This window comes from Pan troglodytes, chromosome 12 (assembly GCF_028858775.2).
Source record: "Pan troglodytes isolate AG18354 chromosome 12, NHGRI_mPanTro3-v2.0_pri, whole genome shotgun sequence".
Lineage (NCBI taxonomy): Eukaryota > Metazoa > Chordata > Mammalia > Primates > Hominidae > Pan > Pan troglodytes.
Genome location: NC_072410.2, coordinates 119,175,321 through 119,191,588, shown reverse-complemented (window position 1 = coordinate 119,191,588; position 16,268 = coordinate 119,175,321). Strand labels below are relative to the sequence as shown.

Below are 16,268 nucleotides of genomic sequence, written 5' to 3'. Positions count from 1 at the left end.
TTTAAGTCAGGTTACTGGCCGGACCAGGAAGGTGGGGGTTTCAGGCCCAGGCCAGTGGCTGGAGGCAGCTTTGTTAGGAGCAGGGAAGGGCCCTGGGACCAGCAGGGACCACGTCTGGCTTCAGGCCTTGTGCGAGGGTCTTGCAGAGGCCTGCTTGGCTTCTCCGGGGAGGGGCTGCTCCCCCTGTTACTTCCATCTCTCTGCAACCCTTGTGACATCATACAGGCACAGCCAATGTCTGCAAAGTTCTGTCTCTACCTCAGGCCCCTATACATTCTCTCTGAGCTGGCGCTCAAGCACCGTGGGACCTTGGCTGGCTTCTGGGGAGCAAGAGATCCATTTATGAATACTTGATCTCTGACTGCTGGGTGAGCTGGAGTGTGGTTTATAAATACCTTGCTATCTTTAAGGTTGGCTTTGCCAAAAGAATAGGGTGACAGAGATGAATTTCAGTCATGCAACGAACCCTCGACACTTGGAAGGTGACAGAGGGTAGATGGTGACAGACACCACTTTGTGCCGTTGAACTGTGTTGGTATCAGGCGTGGCCCAAACACCTGGAGGGGCCCCACAGGTGGGTCAGGCTTCTGGGCTCTGGTCACTGCTCTGTTTGGTTTCAAATCATGTGACTTTGGCCTTCTTAAAAAAAAATCTAAAGAGGCTGGGCATGGTGGCTCATGCCTGTAATCCCTGTACTTTGGGAGGCCGAGGTGGGTGGATTGCTTGAGTTGAGGAGTTTGAGACCAGCCTGGACAACATGGCAAGACCCCATTTCTACCAAAAATCAAAAAAATAGCCAGGCATGGTGGTGCGTGCCTGTGGTCCCAGCTACTTGGGAGGCTGACATGGGAGAATTGCTTGAGCCTGGGATGGGATTGGGGTGGAGGTTGCAATGAGCCAAGATCATGCCGCTGTACTCCAGCCTGGATGACAGAGCGAGACCCTGTCTCAAAAAAAAAAAAAAAAAAAAACCTAAACAACTAAGGCCATGGTGAAGTAAACCTATATTCAAAACAAGAGTTACAAACTAGAACTAAATGTAAATATATACCAAGAGTTGCCAGTAGTCAGGAGTCTCGTGCAGTTGACCTTGGGCTGCTCAGAGTCCCTGCTCAAGGTCACTCTAATTTTGTCCCAAATTTGAACAAACCACTTTTATTATTTCACCATAAATCTCATACTTTTGGCCAAAGGCTTCTTCGGAACTTATTGACAGTGATGACAAAGCCCCTGAAGGTTTTCTTCTTTACGAGGGAGTAACTCTTCCATCAGCACAGCCTTCCCTGCTTGTCAGAGGAAGGTCTCTCTTTCTTGTGCTTCCTAGACTTGCCTGGTCATGCCTTTTCTTATTTTAAGGCTAATCTCAAAAGAAAAAATAGTGTGAGCACCACTTGACTGCCTGAAATGTCATGACTCTATTTTAGAGAGTCATTGCCTCATCGCCTTGCCGTAACCCATGACAATGCTCCTCATTTGCGGTGATTAAGTTGAAATTTGCAGGTAAAGCTTTAGCATGTTCCTCAGACATCAGAGCTGACCCTGGGTCTGGTCTCAGCCACAGCAGAAAATGTATTTAAGAGCCCCCTTGAGCAGGCAGTGGGAGGGGTTGTAGCAATGGGCTCAGAAGCAGCTGCCACAGGCTGTCTGAGCACTGTGAGCTGCTGAGCTGGTGGCCTCAGCCGAGGTCGCGTGGCTCCTTCCTTTCTTGCCTAGACCTTGGCTATTTTATCAACAGAAACGGCAGGGATCAGTGAGCAGAGAGCTCAGCAAGCTCATGGTGCAAGAGTCGTGGAGCTGTGACCTCCACCAGGGCTGAGAACGGCCCCTTATACCGCCAGCTCTTGGCTGCCTGGAATCTCTCGGGAACCTCCACGGGGCCCTGCACAGCACAGGCCACTGTGGATACTTTTGGGATTTGTGGCTGAGGAGAGAAACTTAGGAAAGACAAATGTCACGGCCCTTTTCACGGCAGACACTGGTTGGGCCTGTGCTGTGGCCTGGAGGCCCAGCTTTAAACGGTCTCTCCTTTCTCACATTTTTTTATCTTAGGGGTGGGGAGACTTTTCACATAACAGCCTTTGAGGTTGTGGGGTGCTATGGTTTGGATGTTTGTCCCCCCAAACCTCATGGTGAAATCAGATCCCCCGTGTTGGAGGTGGCGCCCAGCGGGAGGAGTCTGGGTTATGGGGGCGGATCCCTCATGAATGGCTTGGTGCCGTTCTGGAGGTGGTGAGACGGTTCTTCCTCCGTTAGTCTGGTGAGAGCTGCTTGTTAGGAGGAGCCTGGCGTCCCTCCCACGCTTGCTCTTCTGCCCTGTGGTGGCTGCACGCCGGCTCCCCTCACTTCCTACCAGGAGTGGAAGCAGCCTGAGGCCCTCGCTGGAAGCATATGCTAGCGCCGTGCTTTCTGTACCGCCTGCAGAACCATGAGCCAAGTAAACCCCTTTTTTAAATGAATTGTCCAGCCTCAGGCATTCCTTCACAGCGACACAAATAGGCTAAGACACTGGGAGAACACAGAGAATAAATTTTGCGATATTTGGGGAGATGATGCTGCCTTTACTGTTATTATAAATAAAATTTCGGTGCCGCCAAAGAAACAGCCCTTGAATATCATTTTTTTTTTCTTCTCGGCAAGACCATTTACTGCTATAGAAGGGTGTGCCCTCACAGATGGAGCAACGGCGCACACCTGGACAAGGGAGGGGAAGGGGTTCTTATTCCTGACGCACGTGGCCCCTGCTGCTGTGTCATTCCCCTATTGGCTAGGGTTAGACCGCACAGGCTAAACTAATTCCGATTGGCTGATTTAAAGAGAGTGATGGGGTGAGTGGTTTGGTGGGAAAAATGGTTATGGCAGAGCAGGAAATCGGAATGAGTCAGGGTGGGGCAGGAAATCAGAATGAGTCAGGGTGGGGCAGGTGATCGGAATGAGTCAGGGTGGAGCAGGTGATCGGAATGAGTCAGGGTGGAGCAGGTGATCAAAAAAGGTTGCTTTATGAGGAAGTTAAGTTTAAAAGTAGAAGGCAAAGAATTGAACATACTGACATACTGATTCTTTGAAGAGAAATTTAGGACTTATATCTATCTGTTTTTTTCATAATAAAGTGAGAGGGGCTGTGGTTTCAAACAGCATAGGCCTGGGGTTGGACTCATCTGCATTCACAACCCATCCCCCTCCCTGTTCATTAGCTGAATGACATTGGGTGAGAGCCTCCGTCCCGTCTCTGAGTTCCTTAGCAATGGGTATAATAACGTGTGACTCCAAGGCTTGGAGTACGGGAGATACGGGAACAGATACGGAGCTATAGAGTTCATGCTTAGAGACATCAGTTCCCTTCCTTCTGCTCCTGGCTCGTGGTACACACGTTTTGAAAACCATGCCAGGCATCTGACCTCAATGCACGCAAGCATTTAGCTGCTGGGTCATTGGCAGAAAAGCCTCAAGCGGGGCTTCAGGGAAGGCTTTAATTAAGCTTGGCCTGTGGGGGCTGCTGCCTGGGCTGGATTTGCTGTGAAACAAGAGGAGCTTGATGTTCTAGGAGAAATGCTTGGGGCCCAGGACCATCTGCTGGAGGGAAAAGAATGAGTGTTCCCAGAGAAACAGACCAGCGCTGGGGCTGTTCCCTGGAATTCAGGTTAAGTGTCCTGGGCTTGTGAACCGGGCACAAAAGATGCTGCGAGTCTTTGCTTTGGGAAGCTGTCAAGGGTCATTGCCCCTCTCAGCCTAAACCTCTTAGCACCTCTCCGACGATTCTTTTCACTTTGGTAGTGACTGATAACTCTTCTTGGTTGTTGAGAAGTTTGGATGAAAAGCTCTAGGTGTGTATTATAGTTTCATGTTGCTGTTATTACAGGTCCTTAGTGTCTTACAGAATGCAGATTTCTGATCTCATGGTCTGTTTGGCAGACCTCCAGGTGGGCTCATTGGATCCCTCTGCTCTGGGTTTCATGAGGCTGAAATCAAAATACAGGGGGGCTGGGTTCCCCCTCAGAGGCTCTGGGAGCATCCTCTTCTGCCTTGTTGGGGTTGTGGGCAGAATCCAGCTCCTTGAGCTGGTGGGACTGAGGTCCCCTGTCCTTGCTGGCAGCAGCAGGGGCTGCCCTGACCTCCTAAGGCCTCTCTCAAGTCTCTGCCCATGAGCCCTGAACTTCAGAGCTCAGCCATGATGTGGCTTCTCTCTTTTGAAGCCCAATTCAAAGTCACACTTGAATTCTTTCTGACTTCCTTTTCTGCTCCACAGTTCTGTTTGCAGCCAGAGAAAGTCGCCTGCTTTTAAGGCCTTGTGTGATGATGCTGGGCCCACCCAGATCGTCCAGAATTACCCAGGCCCATCTTAGGGTCTGTGGCTTCGTTATGTCTGCAAATTCTGCCTTGCATATATGGTGAGAAATACATAGGTCTCAGGATTAGGGAGCATGCATTCTGGAGCACACCCTGCTCACCCAGGGTGGAAGTGTGTACTCCAAGGCTCCGCAGGCAGGTCTTTGTAATTAGCACATCCTGCTCACCACAGGGCAGAAGTGTTTACGCCAAGGCCCTGCAGGCAGGTCATTTGTAATTAGCACATTCCTAGTCACGAGTGGATGCTTTAGGAATTAGTGGCTGATGAGATATACGGACTAATTTCAAGGCGCCACCTGCAGCAGAACCTATGTTACAGCATGAAGAACCCCTGATATTCTTTTTATATATATAATTTTTATTTTACAAATGTATTGGGTATATGTGAAAGTGTGTTATGTGTATATGATGGATGGTGATCAGCCCAGGGCATTTAGGGTGTCCATTACCTGAGTACAATCCATTCTTCTAGCCTGCAGTCACCCTACTCTCAAAAGAGAATAGTTCTTGACACATAAAACTGGTATGAAATCCAAATTTCAGTGTCCATAAATAAAGTTTTGCTGGAACACAGGTGCCTTCATTCACTTATGTAACGTCTGAAGCTGCTTTGTGTTGCAGTGGTGAGGGGATATAGACCTGCAAAGTGTTTATTACTGGGGGACCTGGCAATGCTGCGACCCCCAGTGTGATGGAAGAGCACTAGCTTCGGAGTCAGAGGAAGACATGAGTTCACTTTCCATGGGGAGTATGGAAACATAGTGCCTGCACTGTAAGGTGGTTTTAGCGGCAGAAATACCATTGTACCCAGCAATCCCATTACTGGGTATATACCCAAAGAAATGTAAATCATTCTGTTACAAAGACACATGCATGCACCTGTTCACTGCAGTACTATCCATGATAGCAAAGACATAGAACCAACCTAAATGCTCATCAATGATAGACTGGATAAAGAAAACATGGTGCATATATACCATGGAATACTATGCAGCCATAAAAAATGAGATCATGTCCTTCGTAGGAACATGAATGGAGCTGGAAGCCATCATCCTCAGCAAACTAACATGGGAACAGAAAACCAAACACTGCGTGTTCTCACTTATAAGTGGGAGCTGAACAGGGAGAACACGTAGACATGTTGGGGGGAACATCACACACTGGGGCCTGTCGGAGGATGGGAGGAGGGGGGCGCATCAGTGATGAAGAATAGCTAATGGGTGCTGGGCTTAATACCTAGGTGATGGGATGATCTGTGCAGCAAACCACCATGGCACACGTTTACCTATGGAACAAACCTGCACATCCTGCACATGTACCCTGAACTTAAAAGTTGGAAAAAAAAAAGACTCTATGTCAGAAACAGTATCTGCCTGGCACACAGTAGGTCTTCAATGGTAAGTAGCCAAATAGATGGTTTTGCAGTGTCATTGAGGGTTTCCTATGTTGATGAATGGTTATTGAAAATTTCTAAGATCACTACTAAAAATTGATATTACCTCTAAGGTCATTAATAAGAAAGGATATTGAAATAATGGATCTTTTTCTATAACATGCACAAACATGCTTTGTAAAACCACACACCTGTGCTGTCTGGCAGAACTTTCTGTAATGATGGAAAATCTCTTCTGTGCTGTTCAGTATAGTAGCCATCAGCCACATGTAACTTCCTAGCATGTAAAATGTGGCTCATATGACTGAAGAACTGGATTTTGAATGTCATTAGATTTAAATTTAAATACCACGTATGGCAAGTGGTTCCCACGTCAGCGCAACCATGGAACCCTTAGACACCCACTGCCAGCACCAAACCATGTGAGCCTCGTGCCCAGCACCTCGTGGTGGGGCATCTCTCTTAGTTAAAAGTCTGTCTTTTTTGCCTAAAGACAAAGCAGTAGAAAAGGATACGAGTGGCTGCAGAGCAAACGGTGGCTGAATTTTATACCCCTGCCACCACTTTGCCACCCCTGCTGCTTCTATGAAATGGAAGCAGTTTATTCAACCAGAGGCGAATGTGCCTTTGAAACTTATCTCTATGGTGGCTCCTCTGTAGGATTTTACAAGGGTCTGTTTGTTTTGCTTTTATCTCAAGGTAACACATTTTAAACACATTTGAGTAGCAGGGTCTCAACTGCAAATGGAGCTTGGCCAAGAGAATAATAAAAACAGTTTAAGGAAATATTTCTTGGAAGCTGCTGAAAAGGTCTCTTTACAACTCCTGTTCTCTAGAGAAGCTTGCAGGCATGGGGGTCAGTGAGTGGACATCGATTTGTGGGAAGGCTAAGGACAAAGGCTATGGAGAATTTTTCACCCCAAGTTAAATTCATTTCTGCCAATTAAGGCAGATGTTTCGGGCCAGGTGTTGTGACTCATGCCTGTAATCCCAGCATTTTGGGAGGCTCAGGTGGGAGAATCACTTGAAAATAGGAGTTCAAGACCTGCCTGGGCAACATAGTGAGACCCTGTCTCTACAAAAAAAGTAAAAATATGGTTTGGTGTGGTGGTGCGCACCTGTAATCCCAGCTACTCAGAGGCTGAGGTGGGAAGATCGCTTGAGCCCAAGAGTTTGAGGCTGCAGTGAGCTATGATCGTGCCACTGCATTCCAACCTGGGCAACAAAGAAAGACTCTGTCTCCAAAAAAAAAAAAAAAAAACCAAAACCCCCCCCCAAACCAGATGTTTCCAAATGCTCGATTTCATTTGAAAACACAAACTTAGTCTTGAAAACTGTTATGATTTTTGAGGTACCACAAATGGCACCTCAAATATATATAAATATATACAAAAATATTTGTAATGAGCTTAAGGAAAGTGTGTTCACCTAGCTTGAATAACAGGTTTGATGAGTCAGCCTGCCTGTTGACCCTGGGTGGTGCCTGTCGCAGCGAGACGGATCCTGGAAAGGGCCTGTCTGCTTGATGGCATCAGCTGTAGATGGCATCGCTACACTGACTAATGTTTTCTGAAGACGAGCTTTTATTTATTTCCCAAAGAGAAACATTTCCAGAGGGAGCATTCTTTTCCCTTTTTTTTTTTTTTGAAGTACTGAGTTGAAGTGTTTTTTTTTTATTTTATTTTAAGTTCAGGGGTACATGTGCGGATGTGCATGTTTGCTACGTAGGTAAACGTGTGCCATGGTGGTTTGCTGCACAGATCAACCCATCACCTAGGTATTAATCCCCACATGCATTAGCTATTTGTCCTGATGCTCCTCCTCCCCCCACCCCCGACAGGCTGGAGTGTGTGATGTTCCCCTTCCTGCGTCCGTGTGTTCTCATCGCTCAGCTCCCACTTATGAGTGAGAACATGTGGTGTTTGGTTTTCTCTTCCTGCATTAGTTTGCTGAGGATAATGGCTTCCAGATCCACCCAGGTTCCTGCAAAGGACATGATCTCATTCCTTTTTATGGCTGCATAGTATTCCATGGTCTATATGTACCACATTTCCTTTATCCAGTCTATCATTGATGGGCATTTGGGTTGATTCCGTGTCTTTGCTATTGTGAATAGTGCTGCAATGAACATATGCGTGCATGTATCTTTATAGTAGAACTATTTATATTCCTTTGGGTATATACCCAGTAATGGGATTGCTGGGTCAAATTGAGGTGTTTTACTGTCTAAGTTGAAGGTGAGCTTCAGTGGGGTGGGGCTACACAGAGTGAAGAGTGGAGGCTGCTGGTACCTTGAGAAAGGGTGTAAATGCTTTTCTCTTGCTTTTGATCTCTTTCTCTGTTGAATTTACAGCCTCTGGTATATGCGTGTAAGATGGAATGCTCTGTGTAGGTTATTGGAGGCACACCAAAGGAAAAGATGAAAGACTGTATGCACAAAAGGCCAGCCTGCACCTCCCGTGCCCTCTGCTTCCCAGGGAAGCCGATCAATACAGACGGAGTGGGTCATGCCCCACGTTACCAGGACCCCTGGCTTCTCCCACCACAGGGGGGTGGCTGGGAGGGAACATTACATTATTGACTTAGGCAAAATGCCTGAGCGCTCTGTACCGGGGCATAGTGAGCTTGCTGGAGCTGATGGGGAAAAAGTTAAGCTGTTTCCAGAGAACCGCTGGTGTATCCAGTGTTTTGTAGTGACTTAGCGTATCACACAGTCAGCAAGCCTCTGCTGTGTGCCCGTGACTGGCCCAGCACTGCGTGATTTTGCGTGGAGCAGAGGACAGTGATGAAGGGGTGTGTGCAGGGGGAGCCCGTGGACTTGGTGAGACCCACAGGCCAAAGCCAGGCTGCTTAGTCTGTAACCCGCCCACGCTGCAGCCTCAGCATCTACACCCTTCGACCCACAGCCTCCCTGCGTGGAGTGTGCATGTAATCAGGAAAGGCAGATAATAAATATATATGCCCAGCCAGGCATGTGCTGTGACACAGCAAACAGGGCAGTGCGCAGTCAGCATCACCCAGCCTTGATGAGCACGCCGCGATGCTGCTACGAGCTCTGTGAAGACGCGATTTTAATTCCAGCCAGTCGGTAGGTTGTGTGTCTGTGTGGCGGTTTAGCACCATTTTAAATTCTGCATTGCATGGTGGGGGCGGCGGTGGTGGGTGAGCTCTGCGTCGTAATCTTTTCGGAGCTCTTCCAGCACAGTCCAGTCAAATTCTCTTTGACGACAGGCCTGTTGCACACCTGTGCTGCTCAGCAGGGAGGCCGCAGGTGCCTAGGGAACACAAAATGTGGTCAGAACAAAGGAGGAACTGGATTTTGAGTTTTATATAATTTCAAGTAACTGAAAAGTTTAAATGTGTTAAATACCCAGGTGTGGCCAGTGGCTTCCAGATTGGACAATATGGGTCCCCGCAAAGGCACCATCAGCTTCTGTGGTTCCCTGGACCATTGGCCTCCCTGCCTGCACCCACGGTCTCCCCTGCCTGGTTGTCTGTCCTTCCCTATACCACCCGGCCTGGCATCCACCCCTAAAGGGAGGTTCCTGAGCCCGCAGAGCTCACTGAGTGTGTGTCTTCAGTCCCCCGCTGCACCTCGAGGGGGCCTCTGTCACGGCATTCCCTGGGATGGTCACCACCTCGTCTGTCCCCTCCACTGCACCACGAGCCGCTGAAGAGCAAGTGCATGCTCAGCCCCGGGCATGGCGTCTGCGTATCTGGGAGCTCTGCACACGGTGCTGAATGAATGAGCACAGAACCAGGTGGAGTTTGTTTAACCAACACTCCCGTGACACTCATCGAGCTCCAGCGCTCTTCCAGGGGCTTTCCGCTATCAGCCACATTTGGATACATCGCGGTTGGCCATATGGTTCACTTTGCAGCTGCGGGCTGTGACAACTTACTTGATCTGTCAAAGACGCGTTCCTTTTCACTTGTAGCATGTGAATGATACCAAAATCACAGGTTGTTCTGACAATCGAAATGAGATAAACTGTATGAACAGCGCACGACATTCCTGTGAACTCACAGTAAATGTTAGGGGGTTCACTAGGGACACACTGGTGAACGGAACAAAACTTACTGCTGGTGTGGAGTGCACATCTAATCCGGAAAGGCACATAATAAATAAATACATTTTTTTTTGAGACTGAGTTTCACTTTTGTTGCCCAGGATGGAGTGCAAATCTAATCCGGAAAGGCACATAATAAATAAATACATTTTTTTTTGAGACTGAGTTTCACTTTTGTTGCCCAGGCTGGAGTGCAATGGCACAATCTCGGCTCGCCGCAACCTCCGCCTTCCGGGTTCAAGTGATTCTCCTGCCTCAGCCTCCCGAGTAGCTGGGATTACAGGCATGCGCCACCATGCCTGGCTAATCTTTGTATATTTAGTAGAGATGGGGTTTCTCTTTATTGGTTAGGCTGGTCTTGAACTCCCGACCTCAGGTGATCTGCCTGCCTCGGCCTCCCAAAGTGCTGGGATTACAGGTGTGAGCCACCGCATCAGGACGATAATAAATATTACAGAGAAGCAGAGACATGTATGCTCATATTATTTGGGAACAACGATGGGCCCGGGTAAGGGGTGTTGGGATGCCTGGGGGGCGTGGGGGCTGACCTGTAAATAGGAGATCAGGGCAGTGTTGCTGAGGAGGTGATTGTCAGGCAAAAGCTTGGAGGGAGGCAAGGAGCAAACACACAGCTGTGTGGGGAAGAGCATTCCTGGCAGACGGAACCACCTTTGCAAAGTTGCAGAGGCAGGACAGAAGGGAAAGGGCCCTAAGTGAGGGAGGTGCTTGTGGCCAAGGTGAGGAGAGCAGCTTTCATTCTGAGTGAACGGGGAATGACTTTTGTTTCTGAAAGCTTGCTCTGGGGCTGGGCTAAGGACGGCTTGTAGACAGGCAGGGACACATGTGTTGGGGATATTTCATTACCCAGGAGGGAGATGGTGCCGGTGTCTCTCCTCTCCCTCCCTGCCTCTGTGAGTGTGTAATATGCATAATGTGTATGACTTTTTTTTTTTTTTTTTTTTTTTGAGATGGAGTCTTGCTCTGTCACCCAGGCTGGAGTGCAGTGGTGCAATCTCAGCTCACCGCAAACTCCGCCCCCTGGGTTCAAGTGATTCTCCTGCCTCAGCGTCCCAAGTAGCTGGGATTACAGACACCTGCCACCACGCCTGGCTGATTTTTTTATTTTTAGTAGAGACGGGGTTTCTCTATATTAGCCAGGGTGGTCTCGAACTCCTGACCTCAGGCGATCTGCCCACCTCAGCCTCCCAAAGTGTTGGGATTACAGGCGTGAGCCACCGCGCCTGGCCATGTGTATGACTTTGATTGTGAAAAGTTTCAAACATACCCCAGGTGGGTAAAAATATCAGCTGGTCCCTGAATATTCCCACTGTCCAGCAGTAACAGTGGTCACCAGCACACGCCCATCTCGCTTCACCTTTGCCCTCATACACTTCCTTCCTTCTCAGACAGTTTAGAAGATAATTCCGGCCAGGCACAGTGGCTCACACATGTAATCCCAGCACTTTGGGAGGCCAAGGAGGGTGGATCACCTAAGGTCAGGAGTTTGAGGCCAGCTTGGCCAACATGGTGAAACCTCATCTCTACTAAAAATACAATAATTATGGCCAGGCGTGGTGGCTCACACCTGTAATCCCAGCACTTTGGGAGGCCGAGGTGGGTGGATCACGAAGTCAGGAGATGGAGACTATCCTGGCCAACATGGTAAAACCCCGTCTCTACTAAAAATACAAAAAAAAAAATTAGCCAGGTGTGGTGGCAGGTTCTTGTAATCTCAGCTACTCGGGAGTCTGAGGCAGGAGAATTGCTTGAACCCAGGAGGCGGAGGTTGCAGTGAGCTGAGATCATGCCGCTGCACTCCAGCCTGGGTGACAGAGCAAGACTCTGTCTCAAAAAAAACCCTCCCAAAACAAAAATTAGCCGGGCGTGGTGGCAGGCACCTGTAATCCCAGCTACTTGGGAGGCTGAGGCAGGAGAATCGCTTGAACCCGGGAGGTGGAGGTTGCAGTGAGCCGAGATTGCGCCGCTGCACTCCAGCCTGGGCGACAGAGGGAGACTCCATCTCAAAAATAAATAAATAAATAAAGATAATTCCATGTTCTGGGTCCAGTGGGCAGGTGGACAGGCTGCTGCACAGACTGGGTGCGAGGAAGGGGTCTGAAGGTGCCACCAAGGCTTTTGCTGGAGTGACCAGGAGGATGGGGCTGCTCCTCCCGGAGGTGGGAGGCTGCGATGGGGCAGGCTGAGGAAGAGCCAGAGCTGAGGCTTGGACCTGTCAGCTTTGAGATTTGATTCAGCATCCAAGGGGAGATGTTTTGAGTTGGCAGATGGAAATTCATGTCGGGAAGGTGCTATGCATTTGGGGATAATTGGAGTGTGGATGATCTTAGGAGCCATGACTCTGGTTGACATCACCAGGGGATGAGGGCGCAGGAGGAGGAGACTCCAGTGAGCCCAGAGGCTTCAGCACAAAAGAACCAGCGAATCAGGATGTCGGGAGCGCCTTCCCGCCCGCAGGTGAGACCAAATCACCCTGGAGGGGCTGTTCCCATTCGTGCTCCTGACCACAGACTATGGAAGTGCCTGTTTGCTTTAAGAAAGTGTCCGTTTCATAGACAAAATGGTATTTTAGAATTAATTATATTCCTGTAATTTCAAGGAAGAGCTGACTTCTCATATCCATGGACTGTTTGTATTCCTTCTTTTGTGAATGAACATAATTCTTAGTGAGGTGTTTTTGTGTAGTTTTTCTCTTCCACCATGAGGGGTAGAAAAAAGGGCTAGGAACAAAGACCACCTCTTGGCTTAGGGGCGGGGAGGCCCTGGGGTCAGGCCAGACTCTCCCTTCCTCCCTCACGGTCTCTTTCCATTTCTCCAAGTCTCTGCTTTCTCAACCTCAACATGAGGGTGCTGGGGAGTTGGGCTAAGTCCCGTGTTAGCACCCGCCATGGCCGCATGGCCCGGAATCTCCCTCGCTGGACCCGTCTTTGTGGCTCAGTCTCTGCTGGCTCCAGAGCGTGGCCTGGCCTGCGCGTCAGTGGACGTCTGTTCCCGCGTGGGGGTGTTCTTGTGGGCGGGTGGGCTCTGCTGTTTCCCACGTCTAGCCAGGGCCTGCCACCCAGGGTCTCAATACATGTGTTTTGAATGGCTTCAAAGACTTTTAAAAGCAAGTTATTATTTTCAAAATTAAAATAATCTCTCTCTTTTAAACAATAAAATAAAATTTTGCATTTTGTGGCGATAGGGTTTGTATAGCTACTGATATTTTATTTTTAAATACTTTAGAAGGAAGCCATGTTCTAATTCCTTCCCCGTTTCAGCGTGTTTAAGCAAAGTCTCTTTTTAGTTCAACCTCATTGAGCAGAGGGCACCTGTCAGGTACAGTTGACAGTACATCCAGTTCTGTCACTGCCTGACTTTTGAAAGTCTCAAATCTTAGCGTCAGGAGCCTAGACGGGGCCTCACTCACTCCCACAGCCCCCGAGGTTGACCGAGCTGCCCTCTCCCTTCCAGGAAGCATGGCTGATGCTCCGAAGGAGGGAAGACTGACCCGGTTTCTGGACTTCACCCAGCTGATGAACATGGCATCTGAATCCGTAGGAGGAAAAGTAAGTGGGTCTCTCATGGCCAAACAAGGGTGGAAGGCATCCGTGCTAAGGGCACAACTCACAAGTGCAGAGAACCTCATGCAAGAATCAACAAGAATCAGGCTGAAGTGTTGGCCTGCCCAAGGAAACCCGTTAGCGAGAAAGACTTCCAAAGAATTTATCTTAAATTGGTGACAATTCTCAGCAAGGACAACACTGCCTTAGGTTTTGTGTGTTTCAATAGAGGACAGACTGTGGTCCTCTGCTCTAGATAGGCAGGCGGTCCTGTAGCTCTAGTTAGATCTGAGGTCCTCTAGCTCTAGTCAGATCTGAGGTCCTCTAGCTCTAGTTAGATCTGAGGTCCTCTAGCTGGAGTTAAATCAGAGGTCCTCTGGCTCTCGTTAGATTGGAGGTCCTCTAGCTCGAGTTAAATCCGAGGTCCTCTGGCTCCAGTTAGATGGGGGGTCCCCTGGCTCCGGTTAGATCGGAGGTCCTCTGGCTCCGGTTAGATGGGAGGTCCTCTGGCTCTGGTTAGATGGGAGGTCCTCTGGCTCTGGTTAGATGGGAGGTCCTCTGGCTCTGGTTAGATGGGAGGTCCTCTGGCTCTGGTTAGATGGGAGGTCCTCTGGCTCTGGTTAGATCGGAGGTCCTCTGGCTCTGGTTAGATGGGAGGTCCCCTGGCTCTGGTTAGATAGGAGGTCCTCTGGCTCTGGTTAGATGGGAGGTCCCCTGGCTCTGGTTAGATGGGAGGTCCTCTGGCTCTGGTTAGATGGGAGGTCCTCTGGCTCCGGTTAGATGGGAGGTCCTCTGGCTCTGGTTAGATGGGAGGTCCTCTGGCTCTGGTTAGATGGGAGGTCCTCTGGCTCTGGTTAGATGGGAGGTCCTCTGGCTCTGGTTAGATGGGAGGTCCTCTGGCTCTGGTTAGATGGGAGGTCCTCTGGCTCTGGTTAGATGGGAGGTCCTTTGGTTCTGGTTAGATGGGAGGTCCCCTGGCTCTGGTTAGATGGGAGGTCCTCTGGCTCCGGTTAGATGGGAGGTCCTCTGGCTCTGGTTAGATGGGAGGTCCTCTGGCTCTGGTTAGATGGGAGGTCCCCTGGCTCTGGTTAGATGGGAGGTCCCCTGGCTCTGGTTAGATGGGAGGTCCTCTGGCTCTGGTTAGATAGGAGGTCCTCTGGCTCTGGTTAGATGGGAGGTCCTCTGGCTCTGGTTAGATGGGAGGTCCTCTGGCTCTGGTTAGATGGGAGGTCCCCTGGCTCTGGTTAGATGGGAGGTCCTCTGGCTCCGGTTAGATGGGAGGTCCTCTGGCTCTGGTTAGATGGGAGGTCCTCTGGCTCTGGTTAGATGGGAGGTCCTCTGGCTCTGGTTAGATGGGAGGTCCCCTGGCTCTGGTTAGATGGGAGGTCCTCTGGCTCCGGTTAGATGGGAGGTCCCCTGGCTCTGGTTAGATGGGAGGTCCTCTGGCTCTGGTTAGATAGGAGGTCCTCTGGCTCTGGTTAGATGGGAGGTCCTCTGGCTCTGGTTAGATGGGAGGTCCTCTGGCTCCGGTTAGATGGGAGGTCCCCTGGCTCTGGTTAGATGGGAGGTCCTCTGGCTCCGGTTAGATGGGAGGTCCTCTGGCTCTGGTTAGATGGGAGGTCCTTTGGTTCTGGTTAGATGGGAGGTCCTCTGGCTCTGGTTAGATGGGAGGTCCTCTGGCTCTGGTTAGATGGGAGGTCCTCTGGCTCTGGTTAGATGGGAGGTCCTCTGGCTCTGGTTAGATGGGAGGTCCTCTGGCTCTGGTTAGATGGGAGGTCCTTTGGTTCTGGTTAGATGGGAGGTCCTCTGGCTCTGGTTAGATGGGAGGTCCTCTGGCTCTGGTTAGATCGGAGGTCCTCTGGCTCTGGTTAGATAGGAGGTCCTCTGGCTCTGGTTAGATGGGAGGTCCCCTGGCTCTGGTTAGATAGGAGGTCCTCTGGCTCTGGTTAGATGGGAGGTCCTCTGGCTCTGGTTAGATGGGAGGTCCTCTGGCTCTGGTTAGATCGGAGGTCCTCTGGCTCTGGTTAGATGGGAGGTCCTCTGGTTCTGGTTAGATGGGAGGTCCTCTGGCTCTGGTTAGATGGGAGGTCCTCTGGCTCTGGTTAGATCGGAAGTCCTCTGGCTCTGGTTAGATGGGAGGTCCTCTGGCTCTGGTTAGATGGGAGGTCCTTTGGTTCTGGTTAGATGGGAGGTCCTCTGGCTCTGGTTAGATGGGAGGTCCTCTGGCTCTGGTTAGATGGGAGGTCCTCTGGCTCTGGTTAGATGGGAGGTCCTCTGGCTCTGGTTAGATCGGAGGTCCTCTGGCTCTGGTTAGATAGGAGGTCCTCTGGCTCTGGTTAGATCGGAAGTCCTCTGGCTCTGGTTAGATAGGAGGTCCTCTGGCTCTGGTTAGATGGGAGGTCCTTTGGTTCTGGTTAGATGGGAGGTCCTCTGGCTCTGGTTAGATGGGAGGTCCTCTGGCTCTGGTCAGATGGGAGGTCCTCTGGCTCTGGTTAGATGGGAGTTCCTCTGGCTCTGGTTAGATAGGAGGTCCTCTGGCTCTGGTTAGATCGGAAGTCCTCTGGCTCTGGTTAGATGGGAGGTCCTCTGGCTCCGGTTAGATCGGAAGTCCTCTGGCTCTGGTTAGATGGGAGGTCCTCTGGCTCCGGTTAGATGGGAGGTCCTCTGGCTCTGGTTAGATGGGAGGTCCTCTGGCTCTGGTTAGATGGGAGGTCCTCTGGCTCTGGTTAGATCGGAAGTCCTCTGGCTCTGGTTAGATGGGAGGTCCTCTGGCTCTGATTAGATAGGAGTTCCTCTGGCTCTGGTTAGATGGGAGGTCCTCTGGCTCTGGTTAGATGGGAGGTCCTCTGGCTCTGGTTAGATGGGAGGTCCTCTGGCTCTGGTTAGATGGGAGGTCCTCTG

General features: G+C 50.2%; 1 protein-coding gene across 2 annotated transcripts in view; it reads left to right on the top strand.

Annotated features, from left to right (window-relative positions):
- The first annotated feature begins 261 nt into the window (after nt 1-261).
- The window catches only part of ALLC (allantoicase), a 54,212-nt gene continuing 38,205 nt past the window's right edge, over nt 262-16,268 (top strand). Inside the window, exons 1-2 of one of the 2 annotated variants that reach the window (XM_525676.7) lie at nt 262-368; nt 13,279-13,373. In XM_525676.7, the coding sequence (XP_525676.4) occupies nt 13,284-13,373 (90 nt within the window). In that variant the 5' untranslated portion in view covers nt 262-368; nt 13,279-13,283. The remainder of the gene's footprint in view (nt 369-13,278; nt 13,374-16,268) is intronic. The other variant, XM_063789348.1, reaches the window with a different exon arrangement.